Source organism: Ruditapes philippinarum, unplaced genomic scaffold (assembly GCF_026571515.1).
Source record: "Ruditapes philippinarum isolate M1 unplaced genomic scaffold, ASM2657151v2 ctg3076_1_1_1_1, whole genome shotgun sequence".
Taxonomy (NCBI): domain Eukaryota; kingdom Metazoa; phylum Mollusca; class Bivalvia; order Venerida; family Veneridae; genus Ruditapes; species Ruditapes philippinarum.
In genome coordinates, this window is record NW_026856748.1 from 17,768 (window position 1) to 33,730 (window position 15,963).

Consider the following 15,963-nt stretch of genomic DNA (forward strand, 5'->3'; position numbering starts at 1 on the left):
TAGCAAACTAATATTTCCTACTAGCTATGCGACCATACTAGGAATAAGTGTCTTTTTCAGTAATATACATAAATAATGTTTTATTTATTTGATAAGGTACAACACTATGAGACAATATTGAATATTTCCTTGCATTGAAATATATGATATATGATAAATTATTATTCCGTATTCATTGTGTTATTTCTCTTACCTGGTACTGGCAGACTGGTTGGAGTCAACATACCTAAAACGTATAAAGAAACTAATTATCAAACGGAAAATTTTCAAAAACCAAAATATCTTATTTTGTATCATTTGTCAATCAAATTATTTGTCAATGAAATTTAATAAGTTCTTTTCATATTTATCAATCTTTCTATACATTTATCTACGTTCGAGCACTTTATGTCTGTTTGTATGTTTACTGATCTGTTATCAAGAGTGTTAATTAGTAAATATTTTATTAACTTACTTTCAACACAAATTCCCTTTTCATCCTTTTTGAAGCCCATGAAGCAGGAACATTCGTAGCTTCCATCTAAATTATGACAACCTTGGTTTGGTTTATTTTTGCATAAATTCGAATCTGCGGCGCATTCATCCACATCCGTCTGACATCTATTTCCGGTCCACGTGGCCTTACATTCACATGTTCCGGTAATGTAATTACATGTCTGATTTGCATTAAGTGCGTTCGTAACAACGCAATCACATGCTGTTTTACAAGAATCCCCGTATCTGTTGTTACTACAAGACGTGTTAGCGACGGTCGTTGTTTGTCCGAAAGTTGTATCAGCGACGGTTGTTGTTGGCCCGACAGTTGTATCAGCGACGGTTGTTGTTGGCCCGACAGTTGTATCAGCGACGGTTGTTGTTGATCGACCAATAGTTGTGTCAGTAACGGTTGTTTTTGGTCCTTCGGTTGTGTTATTGACGGTTGTTGTTGGGTCGAGAGTTGTATCAGCGATAGATGCTGTTGGCCCGAAAGAGTTGTATCAGCAACAGTTGTTGTTGGCCCGACAGTTTTATCAGCGACAGTTGTTGTTGGTAGGACAGTTGTGTCAATGGCAGTCGTTTTTGGTTGGACAGTTGTGTCAGCGACAGTCGTTGTTGGTATGACAGTTGTATCAGCGACAGTCTTTGTTGGTAGGACAGTTGTATCAGCGGAAGTAGTTGCTGATCGACAGTCGTTGTTGGTCCGACAGTTGTGTCAGCGACAGTCGTTTGTTGGTCTGTCAGTTGTGTCAGTGACAGTCGTTCGTTGGTCTGTCAGTTGTGTCAGTGACAGTCGTTGTTGGTCTGTCAGTTGTGTCAGTGACAGTCGTTGTTGGTCCGGCAGTTGTGTCAGTGACAGTCGTTGTTGGTCCGTCAGTTGTGTCAGTAAACAGTCGTTGTTGGTATGATAGTTGCGTCAGTGACAGTCGTTGTTGGTCCGGCAGTTGTGTCAGTAACAGTCGTTGTTGGTTGGACAGTTGTGTCAGTGACAGTCGTTGTTGGTCTGTCAGTTGTGTCAGTAACAGTCGTTGTTGGTCCGTCAGTTGTGTCAGTAACAGTCGTTGTTGGTCCGTCAGTTGTGTCAGTAACAGTCGTTGTTGGTCCGTCAGTTGTGTCAGTGACAGTCGTTGTTGGTCCGTCAGTTGTGTCAGTAACAGTCGTTGTTGGTCTGTCAGTTGTGTCAGTGACAGTCGTTGTTGGTCCATCAGTTGTGTCAGTGACAGTCGTTGTTGGTCCGTCAGTTGTGTCAGTGACAGTCGTTGTTGGTCCGGCAGTTGTGTCAGTGACAGTCGTTGTTGGTCCGGCAGTTGTGTCAGTAACAGTCGTTGTTGGTCCGTCAGTTGTATCAACGAAAGTTGTTGTTGGTATGATAGTTGTATCAGTGACAGTCGTTGTTGTTGGTAGGACAGTTGTTTCAGTGTCAGTCGTTGTTGTTGGTCCAACAGTTGTAGTAGTGACAGTCATTGTTGTTGGTAGGACAGTTGTATCAGTGACAGTCGTTGTTGTTGGTCCAACAGTTGTAGTAGTGGCAGTCGTTGTGGTTGGTCCGACAGTTGTATCAGCCACATTCGTTGTTGATAGGACAGTTGTATCCGGGACGATCGTTGTTGTTGATCCGTCAGATGTACCAGCGACAGTCGTTGTTGTTGGTCCAACAGTTGTAGTAGTGACAGTCATTGTTGTTGGTAGGACAGTTATATCAGTGACAGTTGTTGTGTGATCAACAGTTGTGTCAGTGACGGTTTTAGTTGATCCGCCGGTGTTGTCAGTTACAATTGTTGTTGATTCCAGAGTTGTATCAGCAGCGATAGTTGTTGATTCAACATTTGCATCAGCGATGGTCGTTGTAGGTTTGACAGTTGTATCAGTGACGGGTATTGCCGATATATCAGCGGCGGTAGTTGTCGATATATCACCGGCGGTTGTTGTCGATATATCACCGGCGGTAGTTGTCGATATTATATCACCGGCGGGTTATTGTCGATATATCACCGGCGGTTGTTGTCGATATATCACCGGCGGTTGTTGTCGATATATCACCGGTGGTTGTTGTCGATATATCACCGGTGGTTGTTGACGATATGTCACCGGTGGTTGTTGTCGATATATCACCGGTGGTTGTTGTCGATATATCACCGGCGGTTGTTGTTGATATATCACCGGTGGTTGTTGTCGATATATCACCGGCGGTTGTTGTCGATATATCACCGGCGGTTATTGTCGATATATCACCGGCGGTTGTTGTCGATATATCACCGGCGGTTGTTGTCGATATATCACCGCTGGTTGTTGTCGATATATCACCGGTGGTTGTTGACGATATGTCACCGGTGGTTGTTTGTCGATATATCACCGGTGGTTGTTGTTATATCACCGCTGGTTGTTGTCGATATATCACGGTGGTTGTTGACGATATGTCACCGGTGGTTGTTGTCGATATATCACCGCTGGTTGTTGTCGATATATCACCGGTGGTTGTTGTCGATATATCACCGGTGGTTGTTGTCGATATATCACCGGTGGTTGTTGTTATATCACCGGTGGTTGTTGTTGATATATCAGCACTAAAAGTGGTATCATAGGAAGTTGTTGTTATACCTGCAGTTGTGTCAGTTACGGAATTTGATGGTGCGATGGTTGATGTTGATCCGACGGTTGTATTAGCGACCGTTGTTTGATCGACAGTTGTTTGGTCGATAAATGTTGTTGATTCGACGGTTGAATCAGCGACGGATGTCGTTGATATGACAGTTCTGTCGGTGACGGTTGTTGTTTCAGTACAATTCATTGTTGATGTCAAAATAAAGATGATCAAAATGAAAAACGATACTTGCTTTAAAACACAACGTTCACACGCCATTGTTATCTGGTTTCTGTAAATAAAAAAACTCATGGTCATATACTAGTAATGATGTTTGTCATAGTTATATATCAGATTCATATTTGATTTTGAAACAGACATAATTCAGTATGTTTACTTTGTTGCTTTGTTTCTTTCAATGCTTAATGATTTCAGCAATTGCACCATTTTTATTGTAAATCAGTAAACGCTTGAACCAAGAAAAGAAAAAAATAACATAACATGAAACTTTGTAAATAAAATATTGCAATAAATTTGGAATGCTTAAGTGCATCCTTTTATTACCTTATAAATTTATTTTTATGTATTATGTCAGAAATTTCTTAAATGCATGTGATCCGATGTTAATATTCGTGCTTTTTAAAAAAAATACTTTGATATACGTTTTACTTAAAACAATTGTTTAATTATTTCGTGTACAGTATTTGAACACCATGTTTAGTTTAGATGGAATGGCATTGTATCTATTCATTTTGTTTTAAAAGATGATGAGATGTAAAGACAGCTACTACTACTATGATTAATGACATATTAAAATGTTGTGGATAACAATGAAGAAAATAAATGTTTTAGAGCAAACTTTCATGATTTTTTGTTTACGTAAATGTTTATTATTTTATATATACCTGATATTGTAGCGATTTCCAACAACAAAATCATATGTAATCTTTAAACCCGATTTGTATATAATTTATAATCTTCAAACCGTTAATTATTTAATACATAGTTACATAGTCTTTCAAAAACGCGTGGACATTTCTTTTACACTTTGAAATATCTTAAAAGATTAGAGAAAAGTATATATTATGATCACCTAAATTTTTAGTATTTTATTCATTTAATTTCAATGAAATAAGGCTTATAAGCACATGGTGGCATAATAACATATATTATAGATTATAGATAAAGGTACATATTGGACAAGCGATATGGTATTATATTATTCCAATTAAGTTGAAAGGAAAACATATTTAATTTCCAAACTATTATTCCAATTAAATGCAGCAGATTTGTTTTAATATTTATGTCACAATTTCAGTATTGGTTTTGTTCTAAATGGTAGAAATGTGGGCAAAAAGTTTTTACTTAGCTAAAAGCACTTATTAACAACTGAATTAACACAATTGTCATAATTTTATTTTGAGACTTGCATATAATTACATTTTAGCAATGTTGTTATCTTTGAATCTACATTTATTCGGCTTGTAAATATATAGCCTAAAAGATATCCAAAACTATTAACCGAAACATATAATTGTTTGGAATGTAAAAACGGACACTGCACGGTGTCTTATCCAAGTCCCTCCAGCCATTTATTTACAAAAACACACTTAAAAACATATTTATTCAGAAAACATGCACTATAAGATAAAAGTGATAAGAAAATATATTTGTAATAAAAGTGTATCAATGTCAGGCCGACATAATAGTTTATGGATGTAAAAGCCTTCATCATCTTTATGAATGTGTCATTCTGCAGTTCGCCCAATTCTATAGCTTCACACTTCTTTATATCTTTAAATTTTCTCATATTTTCTTCTTTACTCGAATTTCATTCCTAATTTAAACTTCTTTACACTTCTTTATGTTTTTCTTTCGATTTTTTTTCGATTGTTTTGTTCTAATTTTGTCTTATTTTCCTAATAATAATAATGTTAATATATTTTATCTTGGATGTAACAATTTATTAAATCATCTGTATCGCCAAAATATGTACCGATGTATAGCTAGAAGTGGAGAGAATTACAATAAGCTTTGAGCTTCCAGTTCAATCCACTTTATCATGATTTTGTATAAATTTTGTGTTTGATGTGAATATTGTAACTTGATGAAAAAATAAATATGTTTAAACCAAAGCCTTCAGCATATATCACCTGCCTCAGCAAACATTGCATGCCCGGCAAATTTTATTTGAGACGTATAATCTTATGTAAGTTACAAAGTTTCCCAAAGTATTGTCCGAAGTGTTATCTTTCCGAAAGTTAAAATGCTATGATTCGAAAATCTAATATCTAAAAAAATGGTCCGAGATGCCGTAATTTCGGAGAGTAAAAATGCAACAGTTCCGAAGTGTCCAAAGCTTGGTACAAAGTATTCTTAAATATGGATTGAAGTGGTCTCAATAAAAATGACCTCTTTACAAGATATAACCTGTATGTTAAATAAAGTCTCTGTTTTTTTTCTATTGTTCTTTTACTGGTCAGGTCCAAAGTCTCACAAAATATGGCCAGAGTACCGTTTCTTTTTTAAACACTTCTAACATTTGGTCCTAATTCCTATTTTTAACAGATTTGATGAGAGACACAGATATGGCCTTAATTAAATTCGAAGCCTCAATGTATATTTCAGGCCGCGTTACGACAAAATAACTTTATTGTTCGACAAGCATGTATATTTAACAGCCTGTCCATTCCGGCAGTCTGAATCAATTTAAATTGTTGTTCGCTATCCGCTTTCTCTAGGTTTGTAAAAGCATGCATACTATTCGATTTGCGGAAATGGTCTGATGCTTGCGGTCGCAAACCATAATGTTAAAATTTCAAAGTAAAAAATTAAGTATATATAAGTAATGTAAGTATATTTCATTGCAATCAAACAATATAAAGAATTATATTAAAGTGTTGACAACAAACTAAAGTTGATTGTCAAACATACAGAAGGAACAGAATAGGGCTTACCTCTTTTTATGTTATTACGTCATTATACATTAAAGTTCACGAAGTTTCTATTACAAACCTTAAAAAGACATCTTAAAAACAATATGTATACAATTTTCAAAAATCCTTACCTTTTTAAACCAGAAAATGCCCAAATTACATATATGAAACAAATCCTTTTTTTCTTTAAATATATTACACTTTAAAATATTCTTACCTTTTTAAACCAGAAAATTTCCAAATTACATATATGAAATAAATCCTTTTCTAAATATATTACACTTTTACAAGTCATAAAATCCCAAACAACATTTTCTTCGAATTCTTTGGTCAAAGTCTTTGCGCAAATGTGCAACACCTTTTGTTGGTTCAAGTAGAAGATGAAAAATATCGGAATCTTCTCTCAATGGAATTTCACTTTTCAATAATTTTTGGGAAAAGTGTTATAATTTCTATAAATCCGTTAAAGGTAACCCACCAGGTCGGATTTTTTGTCCCTATGTTGTCTATGAGAATCTGTGGTGTATTAGATAAGTTGACAATACGTTCGTTACAATAACAAAAGACTATTATCTGCTTGAGTGGCCCGCTGTAGGGTTGACACCAATGTCAATCCTGCAATATATCTTACATGCATACACGTGTAATGTGGCGAAATAAATAACAGATAAGTTAAAAATTTAATATTTTAATTGTATTAAGCCACTCAGTCTCTGTATTTCAGCGGACCTAATTTGCGAAATATTAATAATATGATGATGTTTAAGGTACAATGCACGATTACTTATAAGAATTCAAGAAATGAATGGAATAAATCGTTAAAACTAAGAAATAAATAGTTTGAAATGCACCGTCTTTTCCTGTAAAAATTGCTTTTAAACAAACTGGTGGTTCGACATAAATGAGAATTTTAAAATAAATTTACGCCCCCCCCCGCCCCCGTTTTTTTTAAATTATTTTTTTTGGAACAAACTTTGTGAAGTGGGAAATGACATCCATTGTACTTACTACCATATAAGAAATCCAACTAAATAAATGCAAACTTTGGCCACAAAAAATGATTTTAGAAAAACTGATAAATGTTTTTTAACTTATGAGGAAAACTCTTTTAAAAGTATATGATTTATTATCTTTTTTTGTATCTTACGACTACGTGATCTGTATATAACTAAGTTTATTTGCATGACGCTATATGAACACTCATATAATAAGGCACTGTAACACCGCAAAACGTCCGTACCGCAAAACGTACGTTTATGGACGTTTTTCGGCGCATATCGTCCACATTTTTCTGACGTACATTTTGCGGCAAAAAGGCATGGTCCTGCCGCATAACGTCCATATTTTAAAGTTTATATAATTTTCGTTAATTTTGACCAGTTATTATCAGGTGTTATTGTGTGTTAATTTTAGCTCACCCGAGTATGCGCCTGTCTGTCTGATGTTACTACTCCAACGGTTTCATTTCTTCTTCAATCTTGACAATTTTCAACAGAATAACTGTGACCATAAAATCTCAACAAAGTTAGATTATAGGCTAAATCTAACAAAAAAAAATATGACTAGGCGGTTAAAAGCACCCCCATCCCCACCCCGCCCCCGCGACAAATGCTCTCTTGCTCAATTATGACTAGGCGACTTAAAGGCCCCATCTCCATGACAATACAGCTCTCTCGCTCAAATATGACTACGCTGTCAAAAGCCCCCATCCATCCCCCGTTAAAATGAACGGTAGAACCAAACCTCCATAGTCAACAAGAACACAAAAAATCATTCCCACTTCTTGATGCAATTATATGAAAAGCTATTGTCAAAAGCAAAGCTTAATTTTAATATTTTTTGTCATTTACTCAGTCCAATCCCCAGTTCGTCCGTCCGTATAGCCGTCCTTTTCTGTATGTCTATAAGATTACATTTATTTTTAATATCATCGTTTTTATATCTCTGCTGTTGCTGCTTGGTTCCATTCCATAAAAAATCTATTCGAAAAACATCCTCGTCTCAAGCATATTTCTTTTTTTTAAATAAAAAAAGTCAGAATTATATAGGATCACAAAAATATTGCACTTTAATGTTTATTTCGTCATATCTTTACCTGAAACAATATGAAAGTGACAGAACCAATAAAAGTAACGTTTATAATGAATATATTTTAATACAGAAAATATGGACGATATGCGACGCTAAGACACATTCCCGCCGCAAAACGTACGAAGTACGATATGAACCGCAAAAGGTCCACATGTGTACGATATGCGACGCAAAACGTCCACACGCGTACGTTTTGCGGTACGGACGTTTTGCAGTGTTACAAGGCACCGTGCGGTTAGTTCAATAGATATAGTGTTGGACTATAAATCGGGCAATCCGTGTTCCATTCCTGGACGGTGCAGGTCACTTTCTTTGTGATTGATCATGAAATCATTTATACGGTCATTATCACTGTATCTCTACTGTGACATGTACAGACGTCATCAGTTCCTTGCGAAGGTGAAAGAAACTGATACTGGTAATTAGCTTGACAGCCTGTCAAGGAGCAATGTGGTGGCTTAACTGTGCTCTGGTAAATTCAATGATGCCGTAATTCGGAGTGAAAACTACTAACACCACCACCACCACCACCACCACCGTAATATAACAATCCGTTCTGGTTATGATTAAAAAGACAGAATGCTAATTGTATGTGGTGTATATGTTCATCTGTGTATCGTACATGGGCATTTTGAAAATTATTATTTACACCATCAATGGTTTCCTTGTACACTCTCAAACATGCAAGCATGTTAGATAACAATTTTTGTTCACATTTCTTACTTGAATCATATCTTGTTGAAACTGTTTAAAACCACGAGAAACTTTAACTGAGTAGTTATTTACTTGCTGAAATTGTGTATAACCATGGAAAACGTAATAATAATCTTGAATAATTTCAAGCTGAAAGTGTATAAAACACTGGAAAATATTCTGATAAAATAATCTTGAATATTTTCAGACTGAAACTGTGTAAATCCATAGAAAAAGAAATCTATTACGTAGCAATACAGGACTTCTATTGAATCACCATCTTTATCATCGTCGGATACCTTTAGTTGATTGACGACGCATCTTTATCAGCTGCGATATCTACTTACTACGATGGCTGATCTGTGCCATTCGTGTTTTTCGCCCCCTAACCCAATCCAGCGAAAAGTCGAGAATTAAAAGTTAAAATGGCGGGGGGCGCGGGCGAAAACACGAATGGCACAAATTAGCCACCATAACGAACACTTATTTAAATGCGTTTTTTTGCAAGTATTGGAAGTTTGGCAGTTCCTGCTGGGTTTTATTGATATGTGATGATAGAGGTCTATTGACTAAAAAGGTAGTCTGTTTAACGATAGGTGTTGTTGTCAAGTACTTCAAAAGGGTTGAAAATCAAAATGTGTAAGTAGAAGAAAACAAACAAAAAATGTGAGAAAAACAAATTTAATACTTGTTCACAACTTTTTTTAATCTTTAAATATAGTTAATCAATATATAAGGTTTTAAGGGAAAAAAAACCTCCTCTTAATAATATTTATTATATAATTACACATAAGTATGAGCATATCAACAAAATATAATCTATGTTAAATTAATCTACAATTTTCATATATTTAATCTCAAATTCCATTTACACAAATGCATTAATCTACAACGGTCATGTAATATTACAAAACATCGTGTTAATTAAAGACATATATGAAATAAAACAATCGGCAATGCGGATCTTTCATTGGCCATTTATATTATAAACTTTCACAGAATTCCCGCTGAAAATTGATTTTTGGTTCATTGCATGACCTTTTGCTTCTTTGCACAACCTTTGGCTCATTTCATGACCTTTTATGTCAACTTTAGTTTACATTTATTAATTTGAAACTCTTCAGCACATGTGTTAAAATTCAAACGATTACAATTATACATAGTAAATTGCAACACCGATACCCACATCCCGAGGAATAGCGACGACTTTGTCTTTAATTTTCAAACACGCGGTAAAATTCTGATAAAGTATCCCCACACCACCCGCAATGCGTGCCAAATATAAATATACCGCATTGACCCGGAAGTACGGAAGGTCTTATAACTGACTGGGGCATTTCAACAATAGGTGTACATATACAAACAAATACTGACCATTTATAATACATGTATATATCAGTCATAGCATGTCATTAAATTGAATACATTATTTACAAAAATATTTAAAACATATTCTATAACTTAATTTATTATACACATATTTCAACTATTTGTAAATTGCAAAATTAGCACATTGGATGAACAATTTAAAATAACTGTAAATTGAAAATAAACTTTAGTCTGATAAAAATAAAACATTTCAAAATAAATCTCTGACTATAATAACAAATATTAAAGAATCAAATGATATGTAACAAGTGTGTAAGTGCATGGTCAAGGCTATTTTTATGATTTTAATGACCTGAACGTATGGCACCATGCAATTATGCTGAAGTTGGTACGTTTTCTTTAAAATAACTTTTATATATATGAATATATTTTGAAATGAATATGATTTGAGCAAAATTTAGAAAACAAAATTCAATTAGAATGATACCAGAAAATAACACCTGGAAAAATGTTATCGATTGCATCTTATATATGGTATAAAAGAATTAAAAATATGTTTAAACATGACAAAAATTGCCCCCTCTCCCTGATTTATCAATTTCTTTGAGCATATATCATCTTTCCACATCTAGAATTAATTTCAAAATGTGTTAAATCACTTAAAATAATCTTATAAAAAATATAATCTAAACTAAAATATGTTATCTTCTCATTTAAAACGACATGCTTAGTAGGATTTCTATCTATTTTTAAATCATTTCAATGATTTCATGGACATGTTCACACTACATGTATATATGATGTATGATGATGTACTATGTACAAATAGAATTAAAATGGTATTCTATTCTGTTCTTTATAAAAATTTTCAACTTTAAAGCAATTATGGCAGTTAAATGAAGACATGAACACAGCGGAAAAATAAAATCCTCACTAGATCATCTCCAAATTGCACGAGCTGTAAGAATTTTCACATGTAAATAGCTATGAAATTTTTTTGACGCTGAAGGTCTTCCGTAGTTTGAAATGTCAAATATAAATTTTCATCTGGCATTGATTTGATTGACTTGTCAACCCACGTATTTCTTCATAATAACTTGCACAATAAAGCACTTTGGTGTTGGTTTTGGCATTCAAATAACATTCTGAAATAAAAAAAAGTACATAATTATATAGAAATGTTATACATATACTGAATACTTTTTCCTGAAGTCAAACACGATAAAACCTGGGTCTTTAAGGGAAATTGTATTAACAGCAACTGACATCAATTGAAGATAAAAATACGGTAATGCTCAATTTGAGCCTTCACAAAGACATACTCATCAGAAGTTTTGTCTTTGAGATAAATAACAGAAGGCAAATGGAGATAATTAAAATAGATTAATGCTACAAAAATATCCTTAACTTATAAAAGCCACTCCTGTGTAAAGACCATCTCATAAAAACCACAGAAAACATTTGTTTTATAAAACCAAATGTTGTTATGCATTTACCATTAATTCATATGTCATATGACTTTATTCAAGAAAACCAGCTGTATTTTGAAAGTGGGGAATTTACGGGGTCAATGAAGTTGAATATTTCAATTTTGAAATTTTATCTGCTACATATATAATTTTACACTGAAAATACCTACTTTATTTCATTAAGTGTATAATCCTATACGGTCAACTTGTGGTCGTTGAATTTCATACTGAAATATGATATAGATAAAAAATAAATCATAATTTCAAAACAGCTAAAAACAGCTTATATTTGATTACATCTTAAATCATGGAGTATACGAAGATTGACAGTGTCATATTCTTTTGCTATCTAATTTTAAAACATGAAAAATGTTGAAATTAAAAGGCTCTACATAATGGAAACTTTTACTCGCATCTAATATACAGGTACGACATAAGTACTTAACATAAGGTAAGACATAAAACTAATGTGAAATCAAATAAAACATATTAAACTTTAGGCGAGCATCTATTTTCAAGACTAGCAGGAAATACTGGCATAGACAAAATATGTGTAACAATGAACCAAACATTATAGAAATGAAATTAGTACAAAAGCAGAAGAAAAAAACAGACATAGAACGAATCTGACATAAAAGATATCATACACAAAACAAAGATATAATACACAAAACAAATTAAGATATAATACACAAAAAAGCATATTATACACAAAACAAGCATATAATACACAAAACAAACACAAAATACACAAAACAAACATAAAAGACATAAATCTAACATATATGACAAAAGACATTACAAAATATTATAGAAATATAAATTTGATATACGGTGACTCACCTTTTCGTGTGGTGCTATATAGTTGTACATGAAATCCCAGGAAAAATTATTTGGGGCGTTACTATAATAAGCTGAAATAAGAAAAAGACGACATTTCATATGACTTCGATGTTAAGACTTATCATTAGATAGGACAGATGACATACATTTTCCATCATTTCCATAAAAAATGATAATTTTTATGAAAATTAATAATGTAATCTTTAAGGCTTGTGCTTTGGTTTAATTTTAGCATCTAATTGACGATGTAATGTAAAAGCTGTTCTGTATAATAAATCATCAAATAAAAATAATCTGAAAGTAATTCAGTAAAATAATTCAGAAAATGAAAAAAATAATAACCTTCATCATCAATAACCGGATATGTTTCACCTCGTCGTCGTCTGCGGCGTTTCTTAGTATTGTCGTCTGACGAAGACGCTGACAACGTGGACTGGTCGTCCCAGGTGTACGGTACATAAACGGGGTCATTCCGTCCAATTGTGTTTATCTTTGTCGGCATGACGCTTGGGAAGAAAGCACCATGATGGTCAAATGTTTGTCTGTAAAATAAAAAAAACATAATCATTCACATGTAAAATTTGCAATTTGAACTAAAATTATAATCAGGAAAGAGAGCCTGAAACATTGAATAAATTAAGGGACTGATAAGTACATAGCAACCATAATAATTATCAGTAAATATCCAAAGATCATTCTGAAAAGATAAAATTTACTTTATTTATTATACATTAATAAAATATTGAGAAATATTGATGAAATTAAATGCATATTTTCATGTCCCGTATTTCACTGAAAGAATATAGTTTTCACTGCAGTGAAACATATTTTCCGTATTTTCACTGGTGTCTTGCAAGGTTAATTTCTTCTCAATTCAGCCAATACACACAATTAAAGGGCAAGTATTTTGAATCGTATGGTTAAAAAATATGATTTATAATAAACAGAAATTCATGTTTTCTATAAATACAGGGTTTGGCAATACATATTTCACAAGCGGATGTTTATTCTTACAATCTGAGCTTATATTATTACATACCTATCAAATTCACTAGACCTGTATCCATATCGTTGACTTCGTTTTCGTTTAGTGACGTATACAATACAAACAGCCAAAATGAGGAGGGCGATGAAAAACAATGGTATTCCAACACCCAGTCCTATCACCAAGGCGAAATTATCTGTGGTCCGCAACCTAAAATAGGTAAATATCATGACTGCTTGTTTTTACTAAGCACAACGTATTGCGAATCCGTGTGTCTATTCAGGAAAATAAGACAAGTTTAGTATTAAGACATTAAATGCTTGTAAACCTTACTGCACTAAAAGCTAGGGTTTCGTACTTTGTACAGCACTACTCATTTGTAATCATGGTCCTTCCATTCACGGGGAATTTTGTGTTTTGTATGATCAAAACACTGGTTAGGAGGCACTCAAATGGTAAAAACTCCCGCTAACTTAAACATATTCCCAGCCTTTCGGCGCCAAAATAAAGCACTGTTTTGACTCGGCAGTGCATGTCAGACGAAAGCATTTAACAACAAGACCCACAATAATAAAAATTAAAAAGATTTAGTTTTATTTTGGACACTTAAATATATCTTTCTTTAAGCACTAAAATCTTCAATAATCTTGATATATTGATCTGACTTAATGCAAATTTATAGGATACCAAATGGAGTTGAAATGTGTATTAAAGAGCTGAACCTGCAAATTGGTTGTCCGTTTTCTATAACACAATCCTCATCGCTGCTACATTTACCGTTAGACTCGGACAGTGCCAGACACTTAATTGTTCCTTCTGTGGCTGTTTGTGGGTTTATTGCTGAATAAATGAAATATTACATTTAGATATTACATCTCCGCCATAATGTCGGGAACTTCCGGAACTTTTCGTCAATTTCCGTATCGTGTAACGTTCAATCAAAAACTAGTCAGCTTATACTTTTTTTTCTAATACAAAACTAGTATTAATCGGATTGCGACAAAGTGGCGAAGTTGAACAATTTCACGCGAGATTGTCATAGAATGGGACGATGCCCTTAAATACGAGAGCTCTTAATCAAACAAGAAGGATAGCAAAGTCATATTACAATATACTTATAATAGATTTTAAGATTGTTTCTTCAATTTACGGTTTTAAAACCAACTGGACATTTTAGACACGGCATTAATATCTATGCATTGTAAATAACGTATTGTAAATAACAATAATTTTATTAACGCATTTCCACACAGCATACTCAAACAATTAAAGCCCTGGAAAAAAGTTTTGTTTTAGTTGAAAACCAATTTATTTACCAGCTGAATTGCCGATACGCAATGTCTGAGCTAATGTCGTCTGCCCGAACACAGTGATTGGTGTGTCACGTAAACTGTAAACAGCGTTTGCAAAATCCTTTTTAGCTGCATCCGTGTTTGCTATCAAAACTATTAACTTTGCATCCAGACTTCCCCTACGAAGAGAACATATGGCTTACATTAATTGGATGGACATGATTTTCATGAGATTGAAAAAGAAAATTCGAACTTATGATACGATTTTAAAAGTCTTTTGTCTTGGCATGAACAAATCGTGCTTTAAACTTGCCTTCAATTTAGAGTCATTATATTTCTTAACGATAAAAATAAATGAATGAACTTACTCGGCGACAGAATACACTTTTACTGCCTGAAGGTTAGCGGCGGCCATTTTACTCTCTAAATAGGCTTTAATCTGGAAAAAATGAGGAAAATAAATTACTTTTAATAATATCATTTTTGCATGTCATTTCGATATCGTATTGAGTTACTTCTGTAAGTGCGTTAGAAAATCATGGGTTGACTCTGTAGATGTCTTTGTAATTAGTATATGGTGAGAAAATAAAATTGATTTATTTATACAAATTCACAGAAATAATTACATTTTATCACATTAAGGACAAAGACTGTATTTACATGTATATTGTGTATGTACCTTTACTTGCGACTCGGATTTCTTTTCTAAACCCATCATTCTTTAGAAGTAATGGTTATTTCTGTTAGTTAAACATAATGGAATAGCTCAGATTGTAGAATAACTTTTTGTTCCCATCATTCATTTAAATTAATGGTCAATTTCTGATAGTAAACATAAAGAAATACTACTTTTCGTTAAAAAAGTTTAAAACTTACAGCACGTTCCGCCTCAGCTTTGTATTCATTGTTCGTAGTTATAACAGTTAAGTTGTCACTTAGTGAGACTGAGTCCACACTTAGGTTAAGACTCAAAAACATATCAACTCCGACTGCATCCGCTGAAACAAAATATATCTTCCATTTAACTTGATAAAATATATCCATTAAAAGTCTCCATTTAAAGACACATGTTGTACTTACGAATAAAAAATTTGACTTATATATTTGTACTTATTTTGTTATTCAAAATTTGATTAAATGCGTAACTTTGTTAATATTGATTGTGTACGAACAGGTAAACTTTACAGTGCCTTTGAAAAAAGTATCATTATATTTATCTTTAAAATGGGTTTAATTAGAAAATTATTGAACTACATTTAAGGTTTCC

General features: G+C 33.3%; 1 protein-coding gene across 1 annotated transcript in view; it reads right to left on the reverse strand.

Annotated features, from left to right (window-relative positions):
* Positions 1-15,963, reverse strand: part of LOC132747595 (uncharacterized) — a 49,033-nt gene that overhangs the window by 6,988 nt on the left and 26,082 nt on the right. The window contains exons 35-46 of the mRNA XM_060737016.1: positions 15,573-15,694; positions 15,065-15,135; positions 14,721-14,875; positions 14,127-14,244; positions 13,459-13,614; positions 12,762-12,961; positions 12,420-12,490; positions 3,964-4,004; positions 2,889-3,350; positions 1,369-1,645; positions 455-962; positions 194-226 (exon numbers count right to left, since the gene is read on the reverse strand). Of these exons, the coding sequence (XP_060592999.1) occupies positions 194-226; positions 455-962; positions 1,369-1,645; positions 2,889-3,350; positions 3,964-4,004; positions 12,420-12,490; positions 12,762-12,961; positions 13,459-13,614; positions 14,127-14,244; positions 14,721-14,875; positions 15,065-15,135; positions 15,573-15,694 (2,214 nt within the window). The remainder of the gene's footprint in view (positions 1-193; positions 227-454; positions 963-1,368; positions 1,646-2,888; positions 3,351-3,963; positions 4,005-12,419; positions 12,491-12,761; positions 12,962-13,458; positions 13,615-14,126; positions 14,245-14,720; positions 14,876-15,064; positions 15,136-15,572; positions 15,695-15,963) is intronic.